General features: G+C 42.5%; 1 protein-coding gene across 9 annotated transcripts in view; it reads right to left on the bottom strand.

Moving 5' to 3' along the window:
- Nucleotides 1-12,759: 12,759 nt before the first annotated feature.
- Nucleotides 12,760-27,613, bottom strand: part of GRIA3 (glutamate ionotropic receptor AMPA type subunit 3) — a 212,686-nt gene continuing 197,832 nt past the window's right edge. For 2 of the 9 annotated variants that reach the window (XM_034781954.1, XM_034781950.1), the window contains 3 exons: nucleotides 19,231-19,345; nucleotides 16,247-16,494; nucleotides 12,760-15,011 (listed from right to left, as the gene is read on the bottom strand). In XM_034781954.1, the coding sequence (XP_034637845.1) occupies nucleotides 16,249-16,494; nucleotides 19,231-19,345 (361 nt within the window). In that variant the 3' untranslated portion in view covers nucleotides 12,760-15,011; nucleotides 16,247-16,248. Of the gene's footprint in view, nucleotides 15,012-16,246; nucleotides 16,495-17,397; nucleotides 19,346-27,613 lie in introns of those variants that run through there. The other 7 variants (XR_004647163.1, XR_004647164.1, XM_034781955.1 and 4 more) reach the window with 6 other exon arrangements.

Raw genomic sequence — 27,613 nt, 5'->3', positions numbered from 1 at the left:
GGAATCACAGATTGTTATGATCTTTACCTGCTGCTGCTGTAAATTGGCTCTGAGTTCACCTTTAGGTGTCAGTTTTGCCTGCCTACTTTGAGATGTCAACAGCCTCTCCACCATTTGGAAATAATGCTCTCTCAAAATCCCATTTCTCGTTTCCTTTCTCTTCAGTTTCTCTTCGTCCCCTGGTCTGTCATTTCTCATTATGTTATCTGTCTAACTAATGACTCCATCCTGCAGTCCTGTTGACTTTGATTATAAATTGTTCAGGACAGTGATCTTATCCTCTTGTGTCTCTGTAAAACACCCTACCAGGCTATGATGCTATAGACATAATAAATAATTTAGTAACAATGTTTCACTGTTAGACACTGAAAAAAATAAATGTCTGGTGTAGGTACAATGGTTTCCATTATCTCACGTGCTCCCTTGTGCCAGGCTGCTGATGCACCTATGTGGAACATTCCTCCTCCCAGCTCCCTAGCTTTCCATTGCCATGATGTCAAATGAAAAATCGCTGCAAACTAGTCACTTGCTAACAGATGTTTAAGTTTTACATAAACTATGCTGAAAATGTAAGTGCAGCGACTGGCAGCTGGCAACACCTGGAGTTTTGATGTTACACCGGCTATGAAAGGGGATTGCTACTCATCTGCAAGTAAGGGTATGTCTACACCACAGCTGGGGGGTGTGATTCCCGGCAAGGTAGAGAGGCTTGCACTAAAATAGTGATGTGACCGTTGCTGCATGGGAGGCGGCTCGGGCTAGCCACCCAAGTCCAAGCTCACCTAATCAACTAGGTCTCAGTTCTGGTGGCTGGCCTGAGCCACCAGCAGTGCCTTAATGTCCACACTGCTAATTTTAGCATGTTCGCTGGAGCAAAGCTAGTGCCAGTCTGCCTGGCCATGCTGGTAATCACATCTCTCAGGGTCTGTCTACACAGCAGCTAACTTCTGTCAGCCACTAATAGCTCTGACTCGTTTTCTGTTTCTTACTTTGTATGTGATAGCCCAGACTCTGGTCTCACAAACCTGGGAGTTCATGCTTGAATGTGGTCGTGGGCTACTTGGAAAACTCCGTTGCCAGAATTGGTCCAGGCATGTGACTAGCCAACATCTACCATTGTTCCAGTTTTTAAAACCTGGTTTCAGTAATTTAGATTGAAGGTTTTCATTTATAAAACGAAGGACCAGAGACAAAAACTCACACAGGTTACTGTCAGTTGTTCAGGGCTACAGCACCCTAGGCACTGTGCAAAACATAAAAAAGATACAAATCCTGGCTCCATTGAAGTCAATGGCAAAGCTTCCATTTACTTTAGTGGGGCCAAGCCTTCACTCACAGCATCTGTCCTGGAGCATTTACAGTATAAGGTCTGCAAACAAAATAACAAGGAGAGATCCTGGCACCCAGGAAGGGTTGATTTTATCAGGGTCTCTGTGTAAGCACTGGGTCCAACCTATTGGTTCTGTCTGCAGGATGGTGGTTACCAGACAAACAAGGTGACAACAGAGTGTAGGGGAATGGGAAGACAAGTATTACATCAATAAGGTTATGTGATGGTTTTGGTTAGTTACATGCATTTCTTGGTTCTAGTGGCTATCGATACGTCACTGTTTGAAAGGGGTGTGTGTGAGCAGGGAGGGTGGAGTATAAGGTAGAGGTGAGAGGATGCAGCGGGCCTAGGAGAAAAGGAGGATGGGGATGAAAGCAGAGAGGGTGAGCGAAGGGTAGAGAGGAAGAGACATAACATCCAGAAGAGAAGTGTAGGAGCAAGAAGAGAATTAAAATCCTTCTGCAGTAACGTTGGTTAGTGTAGTCTCATGACCCCGGAGATTTAAAAACCACCACACCACTTATTTATCATTCCTTCAAGGAAAGGAGCATTTGTGAAGTGAACAAGTTTGTGAAGAGGCCACAGTTTAAAAAAATCTCCACTATACCAAAGAGTACCCAGCCTCAGCATTACAGGGCAGTGGAGGGGGGCGGTGGGGTGGGAGGAGGGAGAGATTGAGGAGGCTGGAGAAGGCAGGCAAGGCTGAAGAAAAGGAGCTGAGTGGGAAGGGATAATAGAAGAAAGGAAAAGGTGGACTGGTGATCTCCTTTTGTAGATAGAAGAGCTAAATTTGTACTGTTGCTAGGCGCCCCATTTAGCCATGCTTGCCCTTTCACTGGCTTGCCAAATTTGATATGACTAATATATGCTGATCATATATAGGGTTTTATGCATAATAAAATCATCCAGCCCCATGTGACTGATATAGAAAATACCCATGTATAAATCCAGCTTCAATTATGCAGTAAGAAATAGAGATGTGTCTTTTCTGCAACACTCCTATTCCTATTTATATATACAAAATAGAAGATCAGAAACAATAGCCCAGCCATCCAGCAGCCAGATCATGACTCTATAGCGAAGAATATACTCTAAAGAATTTGTTGGAAGCCACAGTTTGAATGCTAGCAAGGAGAATTTTTCTGTGGGGTCTGCAAAGCATGTGGTGGACACCATCAGTTACATATGGGAAACAATAAAATTAGCTCGTCTTTGACATTTGTTTAAGTATTGGCAACAGTTTGCATATCTCTGAGTGGTATTAAAGATGAGAAATTAGGGGCAGAAAAACACGTTAAAGCGGGGGGGGGCGTTATTTGTAGCTGAGAGATTTAAATGTTACGGGATGTCTTAATTTCATCAATATATACTTAATATTCTGCCTTTCACATTGCACAGGCTGCAAAGGCTACCTGATAAATTGAGATCAGATAAATGACACTGATATAATGATGACTTTTGGTGTGCATCCAATATTTTCCCTGAAACCAATTTTAAACCTCATATGCTCTGAATTACTAGTACTTTGCATTTTATAATATCCACAAAAATTATTTATGTACTTAAATTCGTTAGTTTAATGGAATAGAATAATCATTATTCAGTGCTTGTTTAAGTATTGTGGTCTGTAACATACAGTGGATTTTCTAGACTGAGGCAATAAATATGAACACTGAAGAATTTTTGCAATTTAATTTTAATAACCACAAATAATTATTAATGTAATAACCCTAAATAATAATAATTTAAAAAATAATAATACCATGCACCAAACCTTGGAAGACCAAGTCTTTATAACAGATGTGGTAAAAAAGAGCATTATCATAATTGCGGGGGGCGGGGGGACACATTATTATAAGTATTTCTTTTACTCTACTGTCAAATGTGCCCTGTGCTGTGAGGGTAAATTCCTGTGGTTATGGGCCTGGACTATCAGATGCTGCCCTCCCTCTATTCCCATTGACTTCATTGGGAGTTGGGAATGCTCTATATCATACTAAATCAAGCTTTATATTATTCACAGAAAAAAAACCCATGTTAAGATGGGACTTAAGGTTGAAAGTATATATTAGTCATTATGGTAAAATACATTACAGGGGCATTGTAATTATCCAAAAGCAAAGTTGTGCAAACTGAGGAAATTCCCCGGTAAGGTTAAACTTAAAAGCAATCCAAAATTGTCAGTAAGGAAATACATAAGGAGGACACCCAACTACATTAACTTCCCATATTACTAAAACACATGGAAATCTTGTACATTTGATCTTTTTTGAAATTCATCACTTCCCCCTTTATACTTCATAAATGAAAACTTCTCCTTTGGCAGAAACCTTTACTGCCCTGCAGTGACACTATGAGGGGGAAAAGATAGAATGTGGTGTTGGGTAGTTAACACTGGTAAAGAAGGGGTTAAAATACTCCTGTGGGCACAGTCATCCCAAATCTGCAGCACCTGTGCAGCTGGTTTTGGGCCTGTGAATGGAAGGAACTCAGGCCAGCTAGGGTTTGCTTTCACAGACAGCAAATGTGAAAAATCGGGACAGGAGGTGGCGGGTAATAGGAACCTATAGAAAGAAAAAGATCCCAAAATCGGGACTGTCCCTATAAAATCAGGACATCTGGTCACCCTAGCTAGGGTAGCTCTCCAAACAAGCAGTGTTAGAGCCCCCAGCACAGGGTGCTGGGTTATTTGCTGAGGACCAGTTTGAGAGTGCTGCCAGCATGAGCTCTCGGAGATACGACAGGCCCTTTTGTTGGAATCCCCAGGACTAGCTCTTAGCCTTTAGTCATGCAGGAGCATGGGAGCCGAGACAGCCACTGGCGGCTGCCGAACGGCTCCCCCTCTGCATGAGGCAAAAGCCCCATGAGCCCATTGGTTTGGACTGTTTTACATTCCCCCTGGAAGTGGGCCGACTTGCTAGCTGGAGGGCTAGATCCCATGGCCCAGGACTGGAGCACTGGACTGCTGTCACCCAGGGAAGGAGGCAAGAGCTAAATGAGGCACCCACCTTTCCCTGAGGGGGTGTATGTGACCTCAAGCCATAACCTATGACAGTGTCTTTAAAAATCTGTTAAATCTAATCTGGGCCCACAAACACTCACATACCGTAATGGTACTTGTATGGCGTTGTGCAGATCCACTGTTACATTCAGGCTGCTTTTATCTCCACTGTGGAGCAGCACTGAGCAGACAAGTCAGCTAAAGCTGGGTTTTGTACCTCAACCCCTTCAAAGAAGACTCAGGAAGCTTGAGAACAGCAAAGGTAAGGTTTATTCCCTTCACTCTTTCGCAGATCTCACATGCCTCCTTCCTTTCTCCTCTCTCCATCCCCTCCCTTGCTGCATTCTGGGAACTGTAGTTCCAGGACTGAAAGCTGTAGGAACCACCGAGGAACAGATTTACAAACATTAACTGGGATAGCAATCTGCTTCTAGCTAGATACAGGATGGGGTTTACAGCAGTGCAAAACAGCTAGGATGTACACCTCACTTCCTGTGAAACACAGGCCAAACAATTTCCCTCAGTAATTCCTGCACTGATCTAATTAGAGGGCTTTTGTTTTCCTTCAGTGACTAGCAGGTCATTGCCTATAAGGTGAATAAACAGCTAGACATACTCTCTCAGTGACCCAAATGAAGCCCTGCTGCAGAAGTAGACCAGTTCTTTTCAGAATGCAGTCCAGTTCACACACCTGCTTTCCACAGACTCAAATCTTCTCTCCAACCAGCCCAAGCTAGTATCTGGCTCTTGTAACATTTCATTTTGTGGACCATCAGGAAATACTTCATTGAGCACACTGTAAGAACCACTGATTTAGACTACAGAGCTATAGAGATTATCTAATGCTGTCATTGTCCATGAGGATGACAATTTCTTCTTTTAATTTATAACTTATGTCTTTGAATCCTGGGATCCCCTCCTAACATTACTCACTAACATCTAAGACAAAACAAAAATATAACAGGAATAATATTCACACTATGGCTTTCATTTTGAAAGCTACTGGAGTGTTGCAGGATGAATATTCACACCAGTGCATGTAACATTTTTTTATTTGTTTATTGACATCATTTTAAACCTAATCTTCACCCAGAGACTGTCAGAACATGGAATTTAGATGGCCTATGTCTAGGGTCCTGGTGGCCTTAGGATTGGGTTAGGGCAAACATGTGGCCCTGGGCTAGGGATACATTTGGGGCTGCTTGGTGAGCTTAGGTTAGTGGTAGTGTTGGAGTAGATGGCTATGGCCTATGGGTAATGGTGTTAGTGTTGAAAGGTTAGTGGGTTAGTGTTGTGATTACGGTTAGTGTCAGGACCAAGGGCTTCCCCATAGATATTGGAGGTCCTATCAGGGCCAGCTCCAGGCACCAGCTTAACAAGCAGGTGCTTGGGGCGGCCAAGGGAGAGGTGCAGCACCTGCGGCAATTCGGGGGCAGCAGGTCCCTCACTCCCTTTAGGAGCGAAGGACCTGCCGCTGAACTGCCACCACCGATCGCGGCTTTTTTTTTTCCCCAATTGCCGCCGCCCATCGCGATCGCTTTTTTTTTTTTTGCTTGGGGCAGCAGAAATGCTGGAGCTGGCCCTGGGTCCTATGCTAACTTTATGTTTGTGGGATGTAGGTATCCCCACACTTGGTATAGTCTTGAAGTTGGCTGCATCCCAGGCTAGTGTTACTGCTAGAGCAGTTAGGGACTTCTGGCTAGGGTTTGGGTCGTGGCTGGTAGACAGCCTGGCTAGGGTTAGTGTGCTGTTAGGTGATCCTAAACTAGATGCTTGCTTATGGTCAAACAAATGTTAGACCATACGCTAGGTTTTGGGTTGGGACTGGGCCCTGGTCAGAGCTGTTAAGTAGCAGCTCCTGTGAGTGGTGGGGAGGTGTATCAGCCAGGTTTAGGGTTATACTGGTAAGTGTGTTCAGACTGGAGTTAGAATTGGGGCGGAGGCTGGTAGTTGTCACTGAGCTAAGATTAGAATTCTCATCAGTTGCAGGGTCCACAAGCTGTGGACCATACATTAGAGTGCCAATGGCAATGGTTGTGGCTCCTGGTTGGGATTGTGATCAGTACTGGGCCCTAGGCTAGGATTAGGTTGGAGCCTGAGGCGGGCCTGGGGCTTGGGTTAATGTTGTTGGTACTGGTGCAAGGCTGGTGTTAGAGTTGGCTCAGTTATGGAGCCCCAAACTATGGTTATGCTAACGTCTAATAGAGTACTTTGGGGGAGGGTTAGGGTTTGAGATGATTATGGGCCCTGAGTAGGGGTAGGGCTGGTTGGGGATCCTTAGGGTTAGATCTGTTCTGACAGGAGGCTCTGTGCAAGGATTAGGGTTGAGGTGGATCGGGGAGTTTGGGCTAGGATTAGGGTTGAGGCTGGTTGCCTACTCTGGGTTAGGATTAGTGCCAATATGGCTCACGGACTAAAACTAGCATAGAAGTCTGTAGGAGGCCCATGCAGGGCTCCTGTTTAGATCTGTTGATGCTGCTAGTCTAAGATGGAGGTTGATTGTGCTCCCCCTTACAGGGTTAGGGGTATTGGGTGGCTCTGAGCTAAGGTTATATTGGTTGTTTGTCTGGGGGCTAGGTTAGGGTTGACGCAGGTTGTGGACAATGAGCTAGAGACTGGCATCAGACTTCTAAATGGGGATATGTATAGGTCTTAAGTGGGGCCATTTGGGAGCGCCAAACCATAGTTCACTTTGGGGCTTTTCCAGTGATCACAGATTCTTGCTGCCAATCATGGACTTCAGGCTAGTGTTAGGGGTTGGGGCTGGCTGTGTATAGGGTTTGGGCTTTGTTGTGCTCATCTTTCTGGTGAACAGCAACTGCAGCATTAATTGACTTGTTCAGCTTAATGAATATTCATTAGAAAAATTTAAACGAACTATTTTGCTACATTCTTGAAGCTCAGTGAGACAACTGCAGGGGTAGCTTTGCAGAGGCTGCAGAGACAGGGTGAGTATTATTTATTAGTCTGTCATTACAGTTTTTCACACTTTTATAGCTCTCACATTGTGACTAAGCAGACAAATTAACACCCAAGCTCTCAGTGGCATGCTGGAAATTTTGACATGTACATCAGGTGGTAGAATATCAATCACCAACATGCTGCTGGTTCTGCTTTTCTGGCTTCTTGTGCATTGAGTCAAAATTGCATTTTTTCTAGGAAAAGAAATGGGCAGATTAGAATATTTTGTATTTGACTGAATTTTGAGCATGAAATGAAGGTATTAAGGAACCTTATCTTTTTTTTCATGCTTCCCTGCATATATTGTGTGGGATGCTTTTTATAAAAATGGATTAATTTCATTGTATCCTTCTACAGATCTTAGCTTAAGAGAGGCATATTTAAGAAACAAGTTGTGACAGGGTGTTTGTTGGTACTCCTTTTAGTGGGCTGTATCAAGCATGACAATGAAGACCAGGTGTCACAACAACCACCTTTGATGGATAGGCTCCCAGCAGGACCAAGGCCTTCTTTGTATGCACTACTTCTGTGTGGTTGCTATTATCAAACTTTTTGTCTCACAATAAAATGTTTCGTTGTGGCAATGGCAGCAACCCCAAACTATGCTGAAATACATTCTGAAAACATAACTTGGATGATTATTCAGTATTTCCCCCCCACACACACACACACCTCCCCCAAGTTTACTTTGTTTTCCTGAACACTGAGACCTCCTCTACCCTAACAGTGAGTCACAATGCCCTGGTTCTTCTTGAGCTCTAGGGGCCTATAGCAGGAATAGATTGCTGGCTGGCACTTGAAGGAGGCTGAAGGTGGGGAGTAGAGCCATCCTTCATCTGTCCCCTGAAAAATCACTCCCTGCCCCCCTATGCTGGAGGTGAGCAGCCTCCGTCAGGCTCCCCCTGTTAAAAGCTGTAATCGAGACGCCATTTGAAATGCACAACAATGATAAATAACATTACTCGTCCTACAAACTCATATACTGCCAGGTAAAAATGTGTAATATGGCACTCTTTGCATTTAGCTCTCTATGTATACTCCGCTACTCTCTTTCCTGTAACACTTCCCACGATGCAGGTAGCTCACCTGGGGAAGAAGGCATTGGTGTTTTTCAGACAGGTCACAATCCTTTTCTTAGAGTCCAGCCTCTGTGCTGAGTGGCATTACGCCATCACGGCCTCTCTGTGCATGCTGGAGTCCTCATTAGGGTCCAGCCCCAAAGAATAGTGCATTGCACTAGTCTGGGGTTTGGCTAAATCTAAACTGCATTTGCTCCCGGCAGAATGGGAGTAGGCAAGGGGCTGTGCCACTGTTTTACTGTCTTACAATGCCCCTCATTTTTCTTTTTACTCCTGAAAGTAACAAATGTGAGCGTGACTCTGGTCAGAACACTCCAAGCCAGTGCAGTTTGGTGTTTATAGGCCTCGATGTTAGGAAGCTATAAGGGCTCAGTAAGTTTATTCAAACTGGATTTTACTGAATGCACTAGTTTATTATTCCCAAGCACCTCTTTAGCTGGAAAGGAGATCAAACTATCAGGGAGTATTGGTAGTTTGCTAGTTAGCATGATGTCACCTTATTCATCCCTGAACAGTGCCATCGTCTACATCTACTGTTTTGGTTGGCAAGTTGAATTCTTTTCCAGGTCTAGGACATCAATGTCAGGCAATTGCACATATCCTTGTAGAAGAACCATTCTCAAAGCTTCTGTAGTGAGAACTCCAAACCTTCATTAAGGATTCTCACAGAGACCTCCGCTTTGCTGGGCAGTCCTGTGGGCTGCAACCATATAACATCTCTGTGGCAACTGCAGCCATTGTTCATTTGAAAAAGCGATGTTAAGAAAGTGTGTTAATGCAGTTTAACTCTTGACAGCAACGAACAACTGACTCTCCAAGGGCTGCTAGGGCTCCCCAGACCACACGCTGGTTACCACAGCAGGAGGATATCGCTGATGCTGAAGGGTAGATCCCTAGGAGGATTATAGTAGCATTTAAAAAGTTTAGACTCATAGGGTACGTCTATACTTACCTCCGGGTTCGGCGGTAAGCAATCAATCTTCTGGGATCGATTTATCGCATCTTGTCTAGACGTGATAAATCGATCCCGGAAGTGCTCGCCGTCGACACTGGTACTCCTGCTCCGCAAGAGGAGTACACGGAGTCGACGGGGGAGCCTGCCTGCCGCGTGTGGACCTGCGGTAAGTACCTTGTAGTTCGAACTAAGATACTTCGACTTCAGCTACGTTATTCACGTAGCTGAAGTTGCGTATCTTAGTTCAAACTGGGGGGTTAGTGTGGACCAGCCCATAGACTCTAAGGTCCAAAGGGATCATTATGATAATCTAGTCTGACCTGCACATCACAGGCCACAGAGCCTCACCCACCCACTCCTGTAATAGACCCATAATGTCTGGCTGAGTTACTGAAGTCCTCAAATAATGATTTAAAGACTTCAAGTTACAGAGAATCCACCATTTACACTAGTTTTAACCCGCAAGTGACCTGTGCCCCATGCTACAGATTTTATAATCCTGTGTATTGGCTTCTGTAGTAATGTCCAAAAAGCCTGCATGTATTTATAGGGGTGAGCAGGGGCAATACAAATCTAGTCACTGCCCAATTTCCCCCGCCCCTACACGGGGCCACTTGCTTTGGCTTTATAGTGTTGATACAATATACGTCTTTTTACTGTTTTACCATGCATTTCTTCATGGCATTTCTTCGCTAGCGTATGACAGAGCCTTTGGCCTTGCATTTCAGTGAGTTCATAACTCAGGTCTCTTGCCGATAGTTTATGTTCTGTGATCAGGCTGCATTTATAAATTCTAGCTCTTAGTCCCTTTTCTAAGCCTTTTAAGGATTTATCATTCCTGCTGTGTAGCTTCTCTCCTTATGCATGTGGGTGGTGCCTAAACGAAACCTGTAGCTACCGGACAAAATGGATATTAGTATCTGAATTCTGTGGAGAGGACCAGATTATATTTTAAAATTATGTTCCGTGGGCTGGTGCTGCAGCTTTAGGGCCATATTACCCCCCTCCCCAAGCGCATGGGGAGGGGGAGTGCTGCTCAGTGACTATCTCTGTAGCATACTGACAATTTATTATGATGGTTTTGTATAGTTATAGCTTGTAAAGCACTAGAACAACTGCTCAGAAATAGCACAACTTTCCTGGGTTTGGAAGGAAAGCAAGCAAATGTAGTTGGAATAGAGAAAATAGTTCCAGGCAATGTGACTGGGGGGCGGTGGAGGTGGAACAGAACACTTTGGAGAAGTTCTTTTGTTGAATGTATTTATAACAGCAGTGTCAAAAATGTAGTATTTAAGGGTTGGGAGTTACTGGGTTATAAATATGTATATTTCAGGAGTTTCTTTACACTTCAGCGCTACCCTGTCTCCATGGCAACTAAAGAACCATTTCAATTTTGATCCTATCTCCAGTCCTGGGGAACTAGCATTGGCCAGCTCAGGAGAGCCACGCTGCTTTCCCACCAATTGGTTCTGGTATCGCTTCTTCTCAAACTCCCATCAGTGTCTCCTACAATCCGGCAAATGCCCCTGTGATTGAGCGGCAGGTGGATGCTGGAGGTGCTCAGCATCCTGTGCATTCAGGCACTAATCGCTTACACAATGATGATACAAATAAGCACCCAATTCCAGGAGGAAACGAGTGCCCCACCCGCCACTACCGTCAATGGGAGATGCAGGCACTGAGCAGCTTGCAGGATCATAAACTTCTTGGATTTCAGACAGAGGATAAATCAGTCTGTTTTTTAAAGCTCACCTCTTGAGAATTTTCAACTGGGAGTTGAGGGCTTGTAGGACTGGGCCCTAGGAAACTATTCAAGTCCAATACAGCCCGAAGCTCAACAGCAGGGCTGGTGGAACAGTTTCCCATTGGTAAATGCCGATGTGATGAAACTGAAATGTTTTGCTGTAAAATACAGATTTCACTGAAATCTTTGATGGGGGAATTAGCTCAACATTTTGTTTCGATGCGGTGGAGAGGCTTCATTTTGATTTTGTTTCAACTTTTATAAGAGAACATAAAATTGAAACCAAGTTGAAATGTAACTGTCCCAGGGTGACACTGGTCCTCTAAGATGGAAGAGGCCAGTGCATCTGAGACTAGTTAGTTGCCTCCCAATTAGGCTTGAGAGAGGGCTCCCGGACCCCAGAGGGAAGGAGACTGGGTAAAATTGTTGGTGAGAACTGACCAAAGCTGGGGACTCCAGGGGAGTGGAAGGCTCAGGCAGTGGCCCCTAGGGAGAGGGAAAGTTCCAACTGGGTCAGGGGAAGCTGAGCCCCTGAACAAGAGGTTTGTTGCAGGAGGATGAATCACCTGAGCAAGAGTCGGACTCCCAGGCAGGCCTGGAGGAGTGTAAAATTGTGTGAGGCTGGAGCCCTCAGGTGGCTTGTGTGAAGGGCTGTGAGAAGACTGGTTATGCTCAGGCAGGGAGGCCTAGATCAAGGTCCAGAGGAACTGAGAACAAAGCGCTGCTCTTGACTTTCAGGTGGATCACTGGGAGCTGATGACCCTGAAGAGGGAAGCTGGAAAAACCTGCTGTCTCTTTGTTTGTTGTGGAAATTGGAGGATGGTTTTACTACAAGATTTTTGGGGGATTAACTCTACTGGTGTAGATGAATACTTTCTACCGAGAGACAGACTTTGTATTGCACACTGAGAGACTTGTTCCTTTCATGAGCAAATGGGGGAAACGTGAGGCAAGGGCACCCTGCCATGCTCTAGCCTGCTTCTGGAGGGTGCCCCAGGTGGGGCCATCCTATGAGAGAACATTTTGACTTCTCAGAAAGTTTCATTTTGATATTTCAGAAACAAAATATTTTGGAATTATTATTTTGCAATGGCAGGAACTTGCCTTTTGACTCAGCATGAAGGAGAGTTTTGAAATGTTAGAAATTCTGTTTCCCCATCAGCTCTACTCAACAGGCTTCTCCTTATTCCAAGTGGGGACAACCCATCTCAGGTGCTGCCACATAGTAGTGAATTTAGTTGCCTTTTGGGCCACCTGTGTCTGCCATATCCCAAGGTAGCAGTAATGCCTGGGTTGTCTGATGGAGGGGAGAGTGACAGACTCAGAGATGGGAGCTGTCGTATGTAGGAGACGAAGAACTGAGCTTCCCGACACATGTGAGCCTCTGCAACTTCTAGTTGGAGCGCTGAGTAACTCGCACCGCATGAAAGGAAGCTGAAGACGCTCAGCACCTCGCAGATTTAGACCCCAGGGTTAGCTCTTAAATTTGGGCTGCACCTTTTCCCCATAGCTGGCCCAGTGCAGAGTCCCCTCAGTAAGCTGCATTAAGCCCCCGAGATGGATGAGAAACTCTCCACTGAAACATCGTAAATAAAATGGTGCTTAAACAATATAAAGTAATCCAAGGAATCCCATCTGCTCTCTTCAGCCCAACCAGCAAGGAGCCTTGAATAAAAAGTTCAGAGGATCTTTTTTTCTTTACAATTTTATTTACAAAATGTATTAAAACTCTTTGTACAACACCTCATTAAAATGAGGCTCAGTAATTTATACCCACACATGCAGTTTATGCTTTTACAGCCATTAGTTTGCTTGGCAATTTTTCTGTTCACTGAAGTGCAGTTTTAATGACAAAAATAGGAACTTAATTTAAAAATAAAATAAATAAAATAAAATAAATAAAATAAAGGCCCAAACCAAATAAATAATAATAATAAAAAAAAATCCTCAAGTGACTACTGCTGAACTTCCATAGCTTGAAGTTAGTAACAGGAATTTGTAAGCTATCAACACTTTTTGTTTTTGTTTTTTACATGCAAGGTTTAAAAAATAACAAACGGTTTACCAAACCTCTTCACCCGTGTGAAGCCTCCATTCATAAAAATGGATTTGATAAACAGACATTTTTTTTTATACAGCTTCTAAGAAAATGTTTTTGTTTTTTAAATACAACTTATAACTGCACAGCTTTAGCTTTCCCTTTGCCGGGACATTATAGCATTCAGAAGTTGAAAATCACAGTTTCATGAGAGAAGAAAAAACATTTTCATTTTGTTCAATACCTTGTTAAAAACTTGAACAGTGAATTGTTCTCTTACGAGCTTTAACTTTTGTATATTACATTGTCAGAAATATGTTTTTCTTTAACAAGACTTTCCCATATTATCTTTTTTTATTCTCACAAAAGATCAAATATATTGTCAGTGAACTAGAGACCTATGGGTCAAACTTCTTTTTAAAAATGATTATTCATTATCACTTTGCTTTTTCAGTGTCTGTTACCGATGAAATAAAACGCTATTGAACTACAGATATTACATATTGTCGTATTAGAGGTAATTAGTATGCAGATACTTCCTTTAACATTTTTTTCTTGTAACTGACAATATGTTTAAAGTTTTTGTTTTAAAAAGTTGCAGTTAAGTAAGTCGTTTTCTGGTAGAGTGTCAAGTTTGAAAAACTGCCCATATCTGAGAAGTTGGAAGTGAATAATACTGAGCCTCTATCTTTAGCAGTATATTTTGGAATGCATTGTATCCTTTACAAACTAGGAAAGGACACAAGCTTCCTTTGATGAACAGCCACGAAACAATAATTGGCAGGAGCTGATACAATATAACAGTACTAGCAACAGTAATGTGAGATCGCGTAACTATAGTCTGGAACTGCAAGTCTAATTCGAGATACTATCCTGTTTCCTTATTTCTGTTTTTTAAAATGAGAATTAGCCAAAAAGCATCATCTCTCAGTGCTAGTTTTTGAGAAAAGTGGTTTTAGTCATGTGTGGGGAAAACTATTCTCCTGCTCTTCTCTCGCCTCATTGTGTGATACTAAATATTGAATTAAAATGCAAACGCACAGCAAGAAACCTAAATCATGAATGGCTTCTTCTAAAGCCATCTAATGCCATTTTAATAAAGCACCTGTAGGTATGCCTGATGATAGAAAAAAGAAGTATTTTTTTGCCTGTACTATAGTTAACTTGTCAAGAGAATTCATTTGCTGATCTGCAAGCAAGATACAGAATTCTACAAATCACTTTCTTTTGGATTTACAGATGAATAATTATTGACCCTAACTTTTTAAAGCATCTTTTGTGTGTGGTGTTACATTAATCTTTTATTGATATACACGTTTTCTCAAATGAGTGGAGGATTTTAAGTGCTTAGAAAAAAAAAACACACCACTGCTTAAAAAAACAAAACAAAAAACCCCACCAGAGCATCTTGACAGCAGTTCTCAGAAGTAGTGACAGGCCAGTCTGTTCATAAGTAGTGGAATTCTGAGGCTTTATATCAGGAATAGTTTAAGAACTTGGTTAGGTAGGGGGCATATGATGAAACTGACTCCTGCGGAATTTAGAACATAAGTTCATATACTGTGCAGTGGTATCAAAGAATGGCTTTTGTTGAACTGATCTTTTTTTTACAAGATTTTTTTTTCACATACTAGTATCTTTGACCAGTTCATTTTTTTTTTAAATTTTCAAGCAAAGCAAGAATATTTCAGTGATGGTTTTGCATTGTTGAGTCTCAGAGTCTTCAATAAGGCACTGAAGGAAAAAAAATCAGTTTTTCCTATTAAAAGTTCATTGCACCAACATCAATGTGTGTCATGCCTGACACCTAAGGAGAAAGTAAAACTGGCTCAGGTGGTCAGGGTCCATGGAGTATCCACATTCTCAGCTGCTCCTCCTGTTGCATGCTGTGAAAAGCGAGGATCTGTAATAAGGATACAAATATTTCAGTTGTTTTCTTCTGAAAGGAGACCATTATATCTAGGGGAGAGGGAACCAGTTTACATAAAGGAGGGATTAAAAGCTATTCAGGGCACGGATCGTCTCTTTCTCTCTCTTTTCTCCCCCGTCTGTTTGTACCGCCCCTAGCACAATACTGCCCCAATCCCCATTCAATCCTTTGGATGCTTCCATCCTACCAGTATTTACTCCTGACAATAAAGATTGCAGTGAGGCTTTGCTAATGTCCAGTTAGATTCTTTGAAAATAACTTATCATTATTTTACTCACCTTGTCCCTTTCTGCTTTTGGCCAGAAGCTGTAATGCCACAAGCTAAACAGTTCTTGTAACATTTCCAACCGGATGGGAAGCGGGAAGTTTTGGGAAGAGAACTTGTTCAGGGAGCCCATTGCTCCTTTCACTGATGTCAGTGGAAAGGTTCCTTTCAAGTCAATGGAAGCAGGAGTGGGACCCCCATTTTGTAGACTCAGAGGTGCGGGTTATCATCAGCTACCATAATTCTAATCTAAACTGAATGACGTAACCTTCCCCCTCATCACTTCCAGCAACAAAGATTATTTGAAAGTTAGAATTCCTTTGCTTTTTAGTTTAGCTATAAATGTAATATGTGAATTACTCTGTTTAAATAACTTCTGGAAAGGCATTGATTTAGTAATTAACTTGTACTTTTGTCATGAAGAAATCACCCACTTCTATTGTAGAATTTGAGATATTTTTCTAAATTTCTCATCAGGAGCATGTAAAATATTTACCAGACTTCCTAGAAGCACTTAGCTGAATTGAGCACAACTTCTTAAAAAAAAATAAAGGGGAAAACATCACAAGCAAAGCAGAAAAGATTTCTAAATGTACAGTTAATATTTAAAGGGATGGGTGGAACTTTTTGAAACACGGTGCTATTGAAATGTCAGAACCTCAGATACAACAGTCATTCACTTCAGCATCAATTCTGGCACTGCCATTAAAGATATGGAATGGAAACTGGTCTCTTTTTGATCAAGAAAACAAATAAAATCACAAATATCACTGTGTATTGTGAAAGAGCTTTTCCAGACTATATTATGAAAATTATTGCAGCCGATTCACTCTGATACATATAATAACTCTGAAAAATCACTCAAGCTTGGGGGAGGGAAGAGGAAGAACACATATTAGCAAAATATAAACCAGTTTATTAGCTTACTAGACCTGATTCGTACCCTTAGATTTTAACACTTTCTGTTCCATAAACGTTGTAGCCTTCTCTGTATGTAGCATAATTCTGGGTATTGGTTGCAGGAGCAGGTTTAAAGTTTTGTGTATTCTTTGTGAGTTTCATTCGTTTGGACTCTGCACGAGACTTGTAACAGAATTCTATCAAAGCAACCATCATGGCGAGACCAAGACCTCCAACAAGAATATAGAAAACCCCAGCAACATTGCTCAGGCTCAGAGCACTTGTCTTGTCCTAAGAAAAATGAACCACTTGATTAGTTTTTCTGCAGCAAAAAGTCAGATTGGCATAGCTTGGACATATATAAGTCTATTTGCATCAGACTCCCTGTGCCCACACATCCAGAAATCCCAGTTCAGAATATCAGGTGCCCCAAATACTCTTATCTAGTTACTTTACATGCTGGAGTTCATTTATCGGTGTTAGTTTCAACTTTATCCCAATGACACAGAAATGGTTTAAACTAGGGATTCTCAAGACTGTTATTGTGCTATCTCACCCTGTTCAGTGGGCGAAATCCTGACCCTAGTGAAATCTATAAGACTTTTGCCATTGACATCAATAGGGCTAGGATTCCACCCAGCAAACCTATATGCTGCTGAGTATATCTAGTAGCAAACAAAAGGCACCTAGCCTCATTCTCCCCAAAGAATCTCAAATATTTTTGGAATTCCCCATTGGGTAGATCAATGACTGCATAAAATAAGGTAGAATTTACAGAAGTCCATTTTAAAACTAACAAGACACAAGATTTAGTTGTTTTTGGTGAATGTAGAGAAAATAATTTGGATGTTGAGAAAATTATCTGGTTTCTATTTAACAATAAAAAAAAATTTTTTTAATTTTTTTTTTTTGAGGAAGACGGTCAGTTACTTTCAGGTCCAGCTAACTCTACTAGCACCCGCTGTTATAAAAAGAGGCTGGCTTACTGAATAAAATTAATATTAATTTAAAAAAAAGCTGTCTAGATGCACCTTCAATGCACGGACGACGGGGAAGTCTTTCATTTCAAAAAATAGAATTTTTGTAATCCGATTATGCAGAGTTGTAACCATTTTGCTGCTGAATTGAATTGTGTTCTGCATTTATTAAATATTGTTTATTCAGACTTTCCTTCTTTGAGTTGCAACACACAGAATCTAGGTGGCTGTTGTCAAGCCAGATGTCAGAGCAATCTGCAGTAAATATTTTTACTAATTTAAAATATTTGCAGGTAGACCTTGATGTATGACAAGTCTCTGGGGATGTCCAAAACTTCTGAAAAATCAGGAGAAAATACAATCTACCTAGTAACAGCCTGGGGGAAACACAGGCATTTTGGATAAAGGCAGTTTTATAAATTACCTGCAGTTTTAAATGTTATGTTTGCAGTTGTATTTCAAGCATGTAGAGCCCGATCCTACAATTGTGCATTCAAACTCTCATTGATCCAAAGTTATTCTGCAACAGCTGGAAGATCAGGCCTTGAGAGCAAATTCCAATCCTACTGAAATCAATGACTTTTGCTGTTGACTTCAGTGGGACCAGGAGACAGCTCTAAATGAGTAAAACACCTAATAATGGGGGAGATTTGCAAAGGCACCAAGGGGAGTGATTTTTTTTCCCGATGGGAGTTGGGTTGCTTATCTCCTCTTGGTGTCTTTGAAAATCCTTTCCAATAATGCTTACTGTTGGGTCAGCACTGTTCTTCCTCAATAGTTCTACTAGCATTAACTAAACCTCTGTATTTTCATTACCTGGGTTAAGCAGAATGTTTCCCCCCAAATAAAACAGGAAATATACAAATCATGGGCCTGACCCAGCCGCTAATCCACATGTGGAACTTCCTGAAGTATCTGGGAATTCTACATGAGGAACAGCTGCAGGGTTACCTGATGTCTGGCCCTCAATGATTAATTTTAGTATGTAGCTTGGTTACATTAAACCATAAACTGTACCAACAATACATTTAAAGCAGTGGTTTTCAAACTATTTGAGCTGAGCCCCCCACTCCTTTGAGTTACAATTTTTGGTTGCAACTCCCAATACCTGCTCCTCCCACCTCCGGGTTTTCAGGGTGGTGGAAGGCACGTGCGATGGTCTCTGGGGACAGAGCCAGCGCTGGGTGTGGAGGCATTAACACTGACCCACGGGCTGGGTGGCCCACTGAGGTGATTTGGGGGTGGGGGTGGTGTTCCCTCCCTGAGCCTTGCCTTGTGGGCTGGCCCCAGCTTCACCACTTGGCCCCTCAAATATTCCTCCATGCTGCCCTAGGGGGGCATGCCTCGAAATTTGAAAACCTCTGATTTAAAGTATGCCAGGTATTCAGATTCTCCAACCGTTACAAAATTTCTGGTATGGAATGTAGTAATACAGGAGCAAAATGGTTCAATGCACAATAAAATGAATGTCCAAGATTTATGAAATGAGTTACCAATAATATCACAATATTAGTTTTCTTAGAAAAAATTCAAACAGAAAATTTAAACTTTCTTGGAGGTGGTGGTGGTGGTGGGAAGGTGTTTCATGCTCATCAATGTGATGTCTTTCCTGAAAATATCCATCCTTCAGAAGCATGCGTGGCCTATCACTCACAACCAATGTGGACAGAAATTTTAGTTACAATTTTGAAACAAAATTTTATGTACTCATAACTCAAAAATGAAAAGCAATGCTGGACTAAATAATACATTGATTGTGATGAAGCTTGTAGGTTAAATGGAGATACCAGTCTGAGGTTTGTTTAGGCATTTTCCATGGCCTTTTTTTTTTTCCCCCAGCAAAATATCCAAGTAGTAAAATGTACTTACAACTAAAGTCTTTGATACTGTAAAAGAAAAATGCTGTCATATTCTGATCTTTAATTTTTCTAGTCTTTTTCCTTGAACCTTCAAAACGTAAATATTAACTTTTGAAAGTCATTTTTGTATAAACACACAGTGGGTCAAAATGTGATTTCTAATCAGTACAAAAAGACCTTCGGCGACTGACCTTACTTCCGGAGTCCTTGGCTCCACATTCACCCTTATCGTACCACCATTTGTTTTTCAGCTTGTCTAAGATGCCTTGTTCACTGAGTTTCAATACTGCAAGGTTTACAGGAGTTCTTCACGTGGGAAATAACATAAATAACATTATATTATGTTATTTTATGTTATTCAAGCTTTTAACTACTTTAAAACTATACAAAGCGATAAAGCAGGGTTCCTGGACACAAAGTAATTTATACTGCAGGCAACTGGATCATCCCCTTAAGTTAATACTAGAGCAACACTATATTACCAGGTCCTGCCCATATCGCTTTGAGTAATCGGCACACACTGTTAAATAAAGATAATGGAAATCAAGTAACTCAAATTTTCCCTTTTTAGTAGAATCATTAGACAGCTCACAGTAGCTTCACAAGTAGACTGAGAAATTTGAACTTACAAGATATCTTATTGCACTAACAGAGAGTAAGCTAGTATAGGTAAGCGGGGCTTTTCATGTCCTGAACAAATTAACACCAGTGAATAATCAAGACCACCTGTACAGAAATTAGGTACAATGAAATAAGGCTATAGGAAAAATTCCACATGTAACACAGTGTGAAACCCTCTGTTTGCCTGTTCTCCTGCTTGGCATGAAGTTGGGAATGCTCTTTTAGTCTGTGTAGCTTGGCTAGGCTTTTCACAAGCAAAGAGCAGCTTGCAACATCAAGATCTCCATGTGCAAAAAGGGAGTGGGTGGGGTGGGGTGGCAAGCAAAACTGAAGCTTGTATGTCACAGCAACAGAGGGGGGGGGGGGGATTTTGCTAGAGTTCATGGCACCGTCTCTGTGACAACTTCAGAAAATTCCCCCAGTTGGTGGAATATTTTCAGTTTCACCACGACACTTTTCAGCAAACAAAAAAAATGGAACCTTTCCCTTCCTACATACAAAACAAAGCAATTGAATGTTCTTGACCTCAACTCACTATGTTTTGAATACTGTAGTTCAGGATCCTTTCAATATACTTAAAAGGCAATATTTACATAAAATACCTCAATATTTACATAAAATAACAATAGATAATACCATGTTATAGAATGAGTTGTCAGGCATGGAAACAGTGGGCCACATTGCCCACTATAATTGGTGGTGGCTACTGATGAGGGATTTGTTTTGCTAACTAGTCTAGACCTCTTTTCCTTGGGCAGGCCCCAGAGAGAAAAGGACTGGGCTGGGCCTAGCACTTTGTTTCTTAGAATACAGTCCACAAAGGGAAAAACTGGCAAAGTTTAGCTGCATGGACTGCTGCTGCGGGAGGGAATAGGCTAGTTTTTTTTCAGCCCCTAAAAGCTGCTCCCTCTACTGAATGACCAGAACATGGTCTCAGGCTGTCTTGTCTGGGAACAAAAAGGGATCTAAACAGCCTGAGTACAGAGCTCCATCCCCTCCTCTGCAGCTGTACAAGGAGTCTGATTGTGAGCCAGTGGTGTCAAACAGAGGCAGTGGGTGGGCCTGCTAAGAAGTTGGGGTTCTGCTGCCTGGTGGGGGAAACTCTGCAGCTCAGCAAAGCTGATGGTTTGTGAGCGGGGGGATGGGTGGAGGTGCCTGGAAAGATCTCTGCCTGGTGCAAGTTGTGGTTGGCTGTGCAGGATGGAGGAGTGCCCAGCCTCTTGATTTTGCGTCGGCACCAGATACCACTGGTGATGCAGATCTTTCCTGCGTAAGGTTATTGGAGACCTGAGTTTGTACATCATGCTCTTGGGCCAGCTATTACATGTGTGTCTTGGGTGATGGGAGAGGGATTGAGGTTCACGGCCATCAGAACCGGCAGATAGTTCAAGCCAAAGAGCCCACAGATCTTCTGAGACCTATGGTAGGTTTCAGGGGATCCACTGAAGGCCCGGACAATCTTTCTGGAGGCCTTGTGCCTCCACACATCCTCTTAGCTTCTCCTGGTCCTCAGGAAACTAGACACTCTTCTGGGTGCTAGCCCAAAAGGTTACATCCAAGAAGAGGAACTGGTTAAGTAACTATAGGACAGTGCTGCCCCGCACATGGATGCTTCTGTTTCAGAGTAAGACTGTCTGTGCCCTTGGTGTGAGGCAGAGACAAGGTACATTGCAGCCTGAGGCAGGAAAAAGTCCCATTGGCTACTGAGTTTTGCCTGAGCCAGATGACAGTGGAGGCCTGTGCACGCTGACATGGGGAGAGAAGATAGAGTGCTTCAAAGTCGAAGGCTGCATTGAGCTGCCTTAGTACTAAACAAAGTCCCACCATAGAACTGAGGTAGCCGATCTGATGGTTAAGTCAGAATAAGACCTTGTCTTTGATAAAAGCTGCAGTCGTTAATAAAAATCAGTTTAGTTAAACTGGTGCAAACCCCTGTGTGGACATCCTTAAATTGATTTAAATGTGGCTTATCTGGATTTTAGCTTAAGTGTTAATCAGCTAAATCAATTTTTAAAATATGCCTTTAATTAAAGCAGTACAACCTCTAGCTGCTGAGACAAAGTCTGGCTTTCCCTACTAAAGAGAGGGTGACCAAGTGTAAAGAGGGCAGCATTAGAACAAGTGGAACAAAATATCAGGAAGTTCTTAAAAAAGTGTCCGTATCTGTTCTTAATGTGCAGTGCAGCTAGTACCCTCAACTCTTGCTGAAATTAGAGGGCCTTCAGAATCTCACAGGATTGGGCCCAGCGCTTGGTTAGCTCTTGCCGGTACAGAAATGTGCTCCATCCATCTCTGATACCAGAACTTGCAAGAGTGTCTTTCTTACTAGTTGCCCTGAAAAATAGGATGGGGCCCTTAACTTGCTGTGGGGATCTGGATCTATATGTGCAATGGCTGTCTAAAAGATAGAACCATTCTAAATGATTTAGGCTTAGATCCTGCCTGGGCCTTAAGCAAGGGCACGGTGGGAGGAGAAAGGGCAAAAGTAGGGAGGATTGCTCCCTCCCTACTCCCTCAGGGTTGGAGTGTACTCTGAATGGGGAGAGAGCTGGGGAAGAGGAGGTGGGCCATGGCCCTCACTACCTCCAGGAGCAGGACTGCAAGAAAGGTGTAGCAGAAACTGTTTTCCCTGAGGCAGAATACCTCTGGATGCTCCCTCGTAAGGTGACCAGATGTCCCGATTTTATAGGGACAGTCCTGATTTCGGGGCTTTTTTCTTATATAGGCTCCTATTACCCCTCCATCCCCATCCCGATTTTTCACACTTGCTGTCTGGTCACCCTACTCCCTCGGGAGCAATGCAGCTCCACACTGGCCCTTACTCTGGCCTGTGCCTAAGTAGCGTGATTGAGCTGTTCATCCCAACATGCGACTGCCCCCTCTCTCCCCCCATGGTTCAGATTAATCTAAATCAGTGGTTTTCAAAGCCGGTCTGCCGCTTGTTCAGGGAAAGCCCCTGGCGGGCCAGGCCGGTTTGTTTGCCTGCCGCGTCCGCAGGTTCGACTGATCGCGGCTCCCACTTGCTGCAGTTCGCCACTCCAGGCCAATGGGGGCGGTGGGAAGCTTCCTGGAGTGGCGAACCGCAGCCAGTGGGAGCCGCGATCGGCCGAACCTGCAGACGCGGCAGGCAAACAAACTGGTCCAGCCCGCCAGGGGCTTTCCCTGAACAAGCAGCGGACCGGCTTTGAGAACCACTGATCTAAATAAATATATGTCCTGTCAAAATATACTCTGTCAAGTGCTTACAAATCTAGATTGAAATAGGTTTTTTTTTTAAAAGGAGAAAAATAAACGTGCTTCAAAACTTACAGAACACAAGCACCACCAAAGCTGTAATCTGCATGCCCAGCTACTGCACTTCACCAGGTTGGTGTGGATGCTAAAAACTAACATGAAGCAATTTAAAAATAAAAAATCATAGTACCATTATGTGCCATGAGGCTGTGCAAATTCCCAGATAGACAAGCAAAATGTCATGTCAGCCCAATCACATATTGCCCTCAGTTGATGCACTGAACTATCCTTAATAACAGTGTATCTGGGGCAGTATGTCTTCCTATGAACTTCTCTAGCTGGCCAGGCAGAGACAGCACAGCTTCTGCCGTGCTGATGGTACCCTCACATCACTAGTCTTGACGTTTTCTGATATTTTCTTTGTAAAAATTCCTCTTTAGCAGTCACTGTAATCTAATTAACTATCAATCCAGGAAGCTTATATTTTCTCTGCTGGAGACAAGTGCTGCATTGCAGTGACGAGCCCCAAGAGGGATGACATGTTTGCTATCTCAGCCTTGGCAGAGCAATTATGGAGCCCCCTCAACCAGCATCTGCTGGAATTAAAAAGTCAGACATATCAGTGCTACCTTTTTGCCGCACTGTATGTGTAGCATTTCACAATGTCATGTGATCTTGCTCATGAATCCAGAGAGAACAAGGAAGCAGAAGCCACTGACAAACAGTGCAAGTAACCTATGTCCTAGGAAGGATGGCTACGTATGTAGCATATTCAAAGGGCTATGAATTCCTGCCCTGCATAAATGGTTTTTGCATAGTTTGAATGAGTCAGGTCTCCTCCTAGCCAGCCCTCCTGCAATGATTATGTATTTGCATCTTCAGATCAGGTACTTATGTTGTCACATGGACTTGAGACACAATGTAAAATAAACCACAACAAGCTATGCATTTGTTAGGCTAATGCATGGCATGACACTAAAAGCTGAATGCCTTTATCCACCTGTGGCCAGGCCCAGTACAAACTCCGTAATGGGTTATAGCTCAGAGTAGAGCGCTCTCAACTGAAGTTACATTTACAAAGAAAAATCCAATTTATGCAACATATTTTTCCACTCTGAAAAATAGTGTGCAGTCAAGAATAAACGACCACAACAGGGAAAAGGTTATAAACACCTTTTCTGCCATCCCTGCATATAATTATTGAGAAATTATTTTTCCACCCATTCCAAACACTCTCTTAATTTGCATGTCTTTATAAAATCCACACAGAGTACAAAGAATTTGCATATCATCCAATACATTACAGATTAGCTTTCATAACTTTATACAGAATTGGGAAATGAGGACAGCTTAACATGCAAATGAGGGTTTCTTAATTTTTTTTAAAGCCAACGTTACATTTAATTATGCACATCCAAGTTCTCAAAAAAGTAAACTAAAATTATCTGAACTAAACAGATGGGAAGTTGCCTGAATCATGGTTTTCTATATAGCTTTTCATGTTCCTTTTCATCATATGATCCATTTAAATAACACTGCTTGTAGGAATTGAAGCTGAGCAACAATTTTGGTTTCCTTTTTTCCTGACCCCCCCCCCAATTTAAAAAAAACATGAACAGGGTTGGGTGGCTGGGTATGTGTGTGTGTGAGATCTCCTAGCCACTATTTGGTATGTTCAGCAGTGCAACTTTTATTTTTTTGGATGGTTTATCCAGAGTCATGAAATCCCAAATTCTGTTTGCATGGGCATTGTAGATAATGCCACTTCGTAGATAATTTCTGTTTCTCACAGATGCCACAAGATGGGGAGAGCATGTAATATGCTGCATAAGGAAGGGGATTTGTTGAAAAATACCACAAATTCAACAAAAAAATTGTTGAAAATAAAGCAGTTCTGGGGGACAGCAGAATATCCATGAGTTATTGTCTTTGCCAGGGTTTGGACTTTCTCCCCTCACCCTCGTCTTCGACATTTGCCCATGCATAGGCCTGGGTGCCTTAAGTTTCACAGTTTTTCTAGCACTGGTTGGTTTAATAGCAAGTTCCTTATTTAGTGAGGTGGCTCTACTAATGTGACACAGTGTGTTTCACAGAGAGAACATGAAATGAAGCATGTTTTATCATAGTCCTCAACTACAATTTTGTCTGCTTCTGAGAAATTAATCCAGAGATCTCGTTCCTGCTTTTCTATTTTCCCACTCCCTCATGCAGTATGACGTTAAAAAGTATGTCCCTTCTGGCTATGAGAGGCTAGTTCTGCTTGCTGTTTCTGCAGGGGTAGCTTGCAAACAGTTAAACACAGGAGTCGCTTTATACGGGTGAATTGAGCTCTGCAGGTCTAGAACCTTATTGGTTCTATCTCTATTTATGAGTTGCCAAGTTAGATATTTGAAAGTGGGATCTGCTTTGTTGGTAAACTCTAGCATGTCTGTTACCTTCCAAAAATTGCTTGCCTCTGAATAGCTGTCTAGCTTCTTTCATTCTAAATAATTAGAATTTAGGCACAGTCCAAGCAGGTCTGTGGAGATGCATAGGGATCTTGTTTTTCCATTTTTTTTAAGTAGACATCATCTGTACAATGAATGCAAAGGGCTGCATTTTGAATACAAGTCCCAATCTGCTCAAACTAGCATTGGGGTACCCAACATTCCTGGTGCCATAAAAGGCAAATTATGTACAAGTACCAGTCTGTGACTCTCCCAAGGGCTCCAGGTGCAGGGCCAGTGCTTCCACTAGGCGACCCTAGGCGGTTGCCTAGGGCAGCAGGATTTGGGGGGTGGCATTTTGCCATCCTCGGCGGAAATTCGGTGGCGGGGGTCCTTCCGCTCTGGGTCTTCGGTGGAAATTCGGTGGCGGGTCTTTCACTCGCTCCGGGACCCACCGCTGAAGTGCCCCATAGACGCGGAGTGGAAGGACCTCTGCCGCCAAATGCTCAGAGGAGGAGCACTGCCACCTAGGGCAGCAAAAACCCTGGCGCCGCTCCTGTCCGGGTGCTCTATGCCCACATGGTATGCTCCCTGGTAATTTAGGACGAAAGGGCAAATCATATTGTTTGTTTTGTTTTTTAGTTCTTTTTTAAGACATGCACATTTGTAAAGGCAGCAATGTAGTTAAATATAAGAACAGATGCAAGGCAATCCAGGCAGAAATTTAGGCACTTATGGGACTTTGAGAGTGGAAATTTAGGTTCCTACAGGGCTAGATGGCAGCTGAGACGGGGTCTGAGGATTTCAGTGGTGCCTAAACATGGGACTTTGCCACTTAAAGTGGCAGTTAGGCACCTAAGTGACTCATGCATGCAGTCTATACCAGGGCTTGGAAATAAACCAAATTCCCCTGACTCTTAATCCAGGGATTTACCAGAAGACTACCCTTCTTTTTAAGAGTGTACAGTCAGTTGGCTTGCAGTCTGGGATTTATTATTGCTAAACTGGAGGATGATTTGTTCTATGCTTTATATATGACTGTTTTAAACCATCATTTTTTTGCTTAGTTAGCTGTGATAATTTTATGCTTTCCAATTGCTTTCTAATTAAGTTATTGTTACCTTTCTTTCTCAGAGCTATATGGAGTTTTCTGTTAATTCTTTTGTACTTTTCTTGGTAGTTTTGGCTATTTTCCCTCTACTGGCTTTAATTTCTGATAGGATTATTTAAACTTTTGCTTATGCAGTTTCCAGGCTAGCTTTCAATCAGTTTTGTTGTTCTTATCAAAGCACAATAATCAGAGGCTTCAGAGCTTGTGCTTTGTGTCCCAGAGAGCATTAAATTTGATACCCTGAGTATTCTTGTTGAATGTAGTCCTTTATGGCATTCTTGATCTTGATGATTACTTCAGAGATGTGCAGCGAAAGTCTCTTTGCTGACCGTAATTGTCTTTTATTTTTATCTGGATTTAGTAGTAGGTGTATCTTAACAAGACTTTGATTAGACAGTGCTATATGTCCCATTGCACAGTTCAAACCAAACTCAGTTACTATTTTGTTCCATAAAATAAGATATCAAGCCTGGAGTAAGATTTGTATCTAAGGGTACATCTATACTTACCCGCTGGTTCGGCGGCAAGCAATCGATCTTCTGGGATCGATTTATCGCGTCTTGTCTAGACGCGATGAATTGATCCCGGAAGTGCTCGCCGTCAACGCCGGCAATCCTACTCCGTGAGAGGAGTAAGCGGTGTTGACAGGGGAGCCTGTCCTGCCGCGTGTGGACCTGCGGTAAGTACCTTTAAGTTCGAACTAAGATACTTGGACTTCAGCTACGTTATTCACGTAGCTGAAGTTGCATATCTTAGTTCGAACTGGGGGCTTAGTGTGGACCAGCCCTAAGGGAATGATATGAATAGTCTAATTCTGAGTGATACCATCTCTCTTTGTCAATTAACCCACTGGCTGTTTTAAGTTTGTTTAATATGGAAGTGGCTTTGTTATTAAGACTGGTGTCCATCTTTTCTCACATTTATCACTGTATTTAAATCTTCTCCAAAGATTACTCTACCCCTAGAAATGAAGGGCTGCTTTATGAGAGTTTCTATTATTTTAGAAGCCTTCACATTTATAATGGAAATGTCAGCATTCCCATTTTGGTTTCCATTTCCCACTAGAAAACACCCTTCATCATTTTCAGTTCTTTTCCCACATGCAGTGCACACCACACTTTTATTTTTATGAGAGGAAAAACCCTCTGCTTGGCTGTTGTGCTGCATCAAAGGAGCATGAAA

Source organism: Trachemys scripta, chromosome 9, assembly GCF_013100865.1.
Source record: "Trachemys scripta elegans isolate TJP31775 chromosome 9, CAS_Tse_1.0, whole genome shotgun sequence".
Lineage (NCBI taxonomy): Eukaryota > Metazoa > Chordata > Testudines > Emydidae > Trachemys > Trachemys scripta.
The sequence above is the reverse complement of the archived record's forward strand: the minus strand, read 5'-3'. Positions and strand labels throughout refer to the sequence as shown.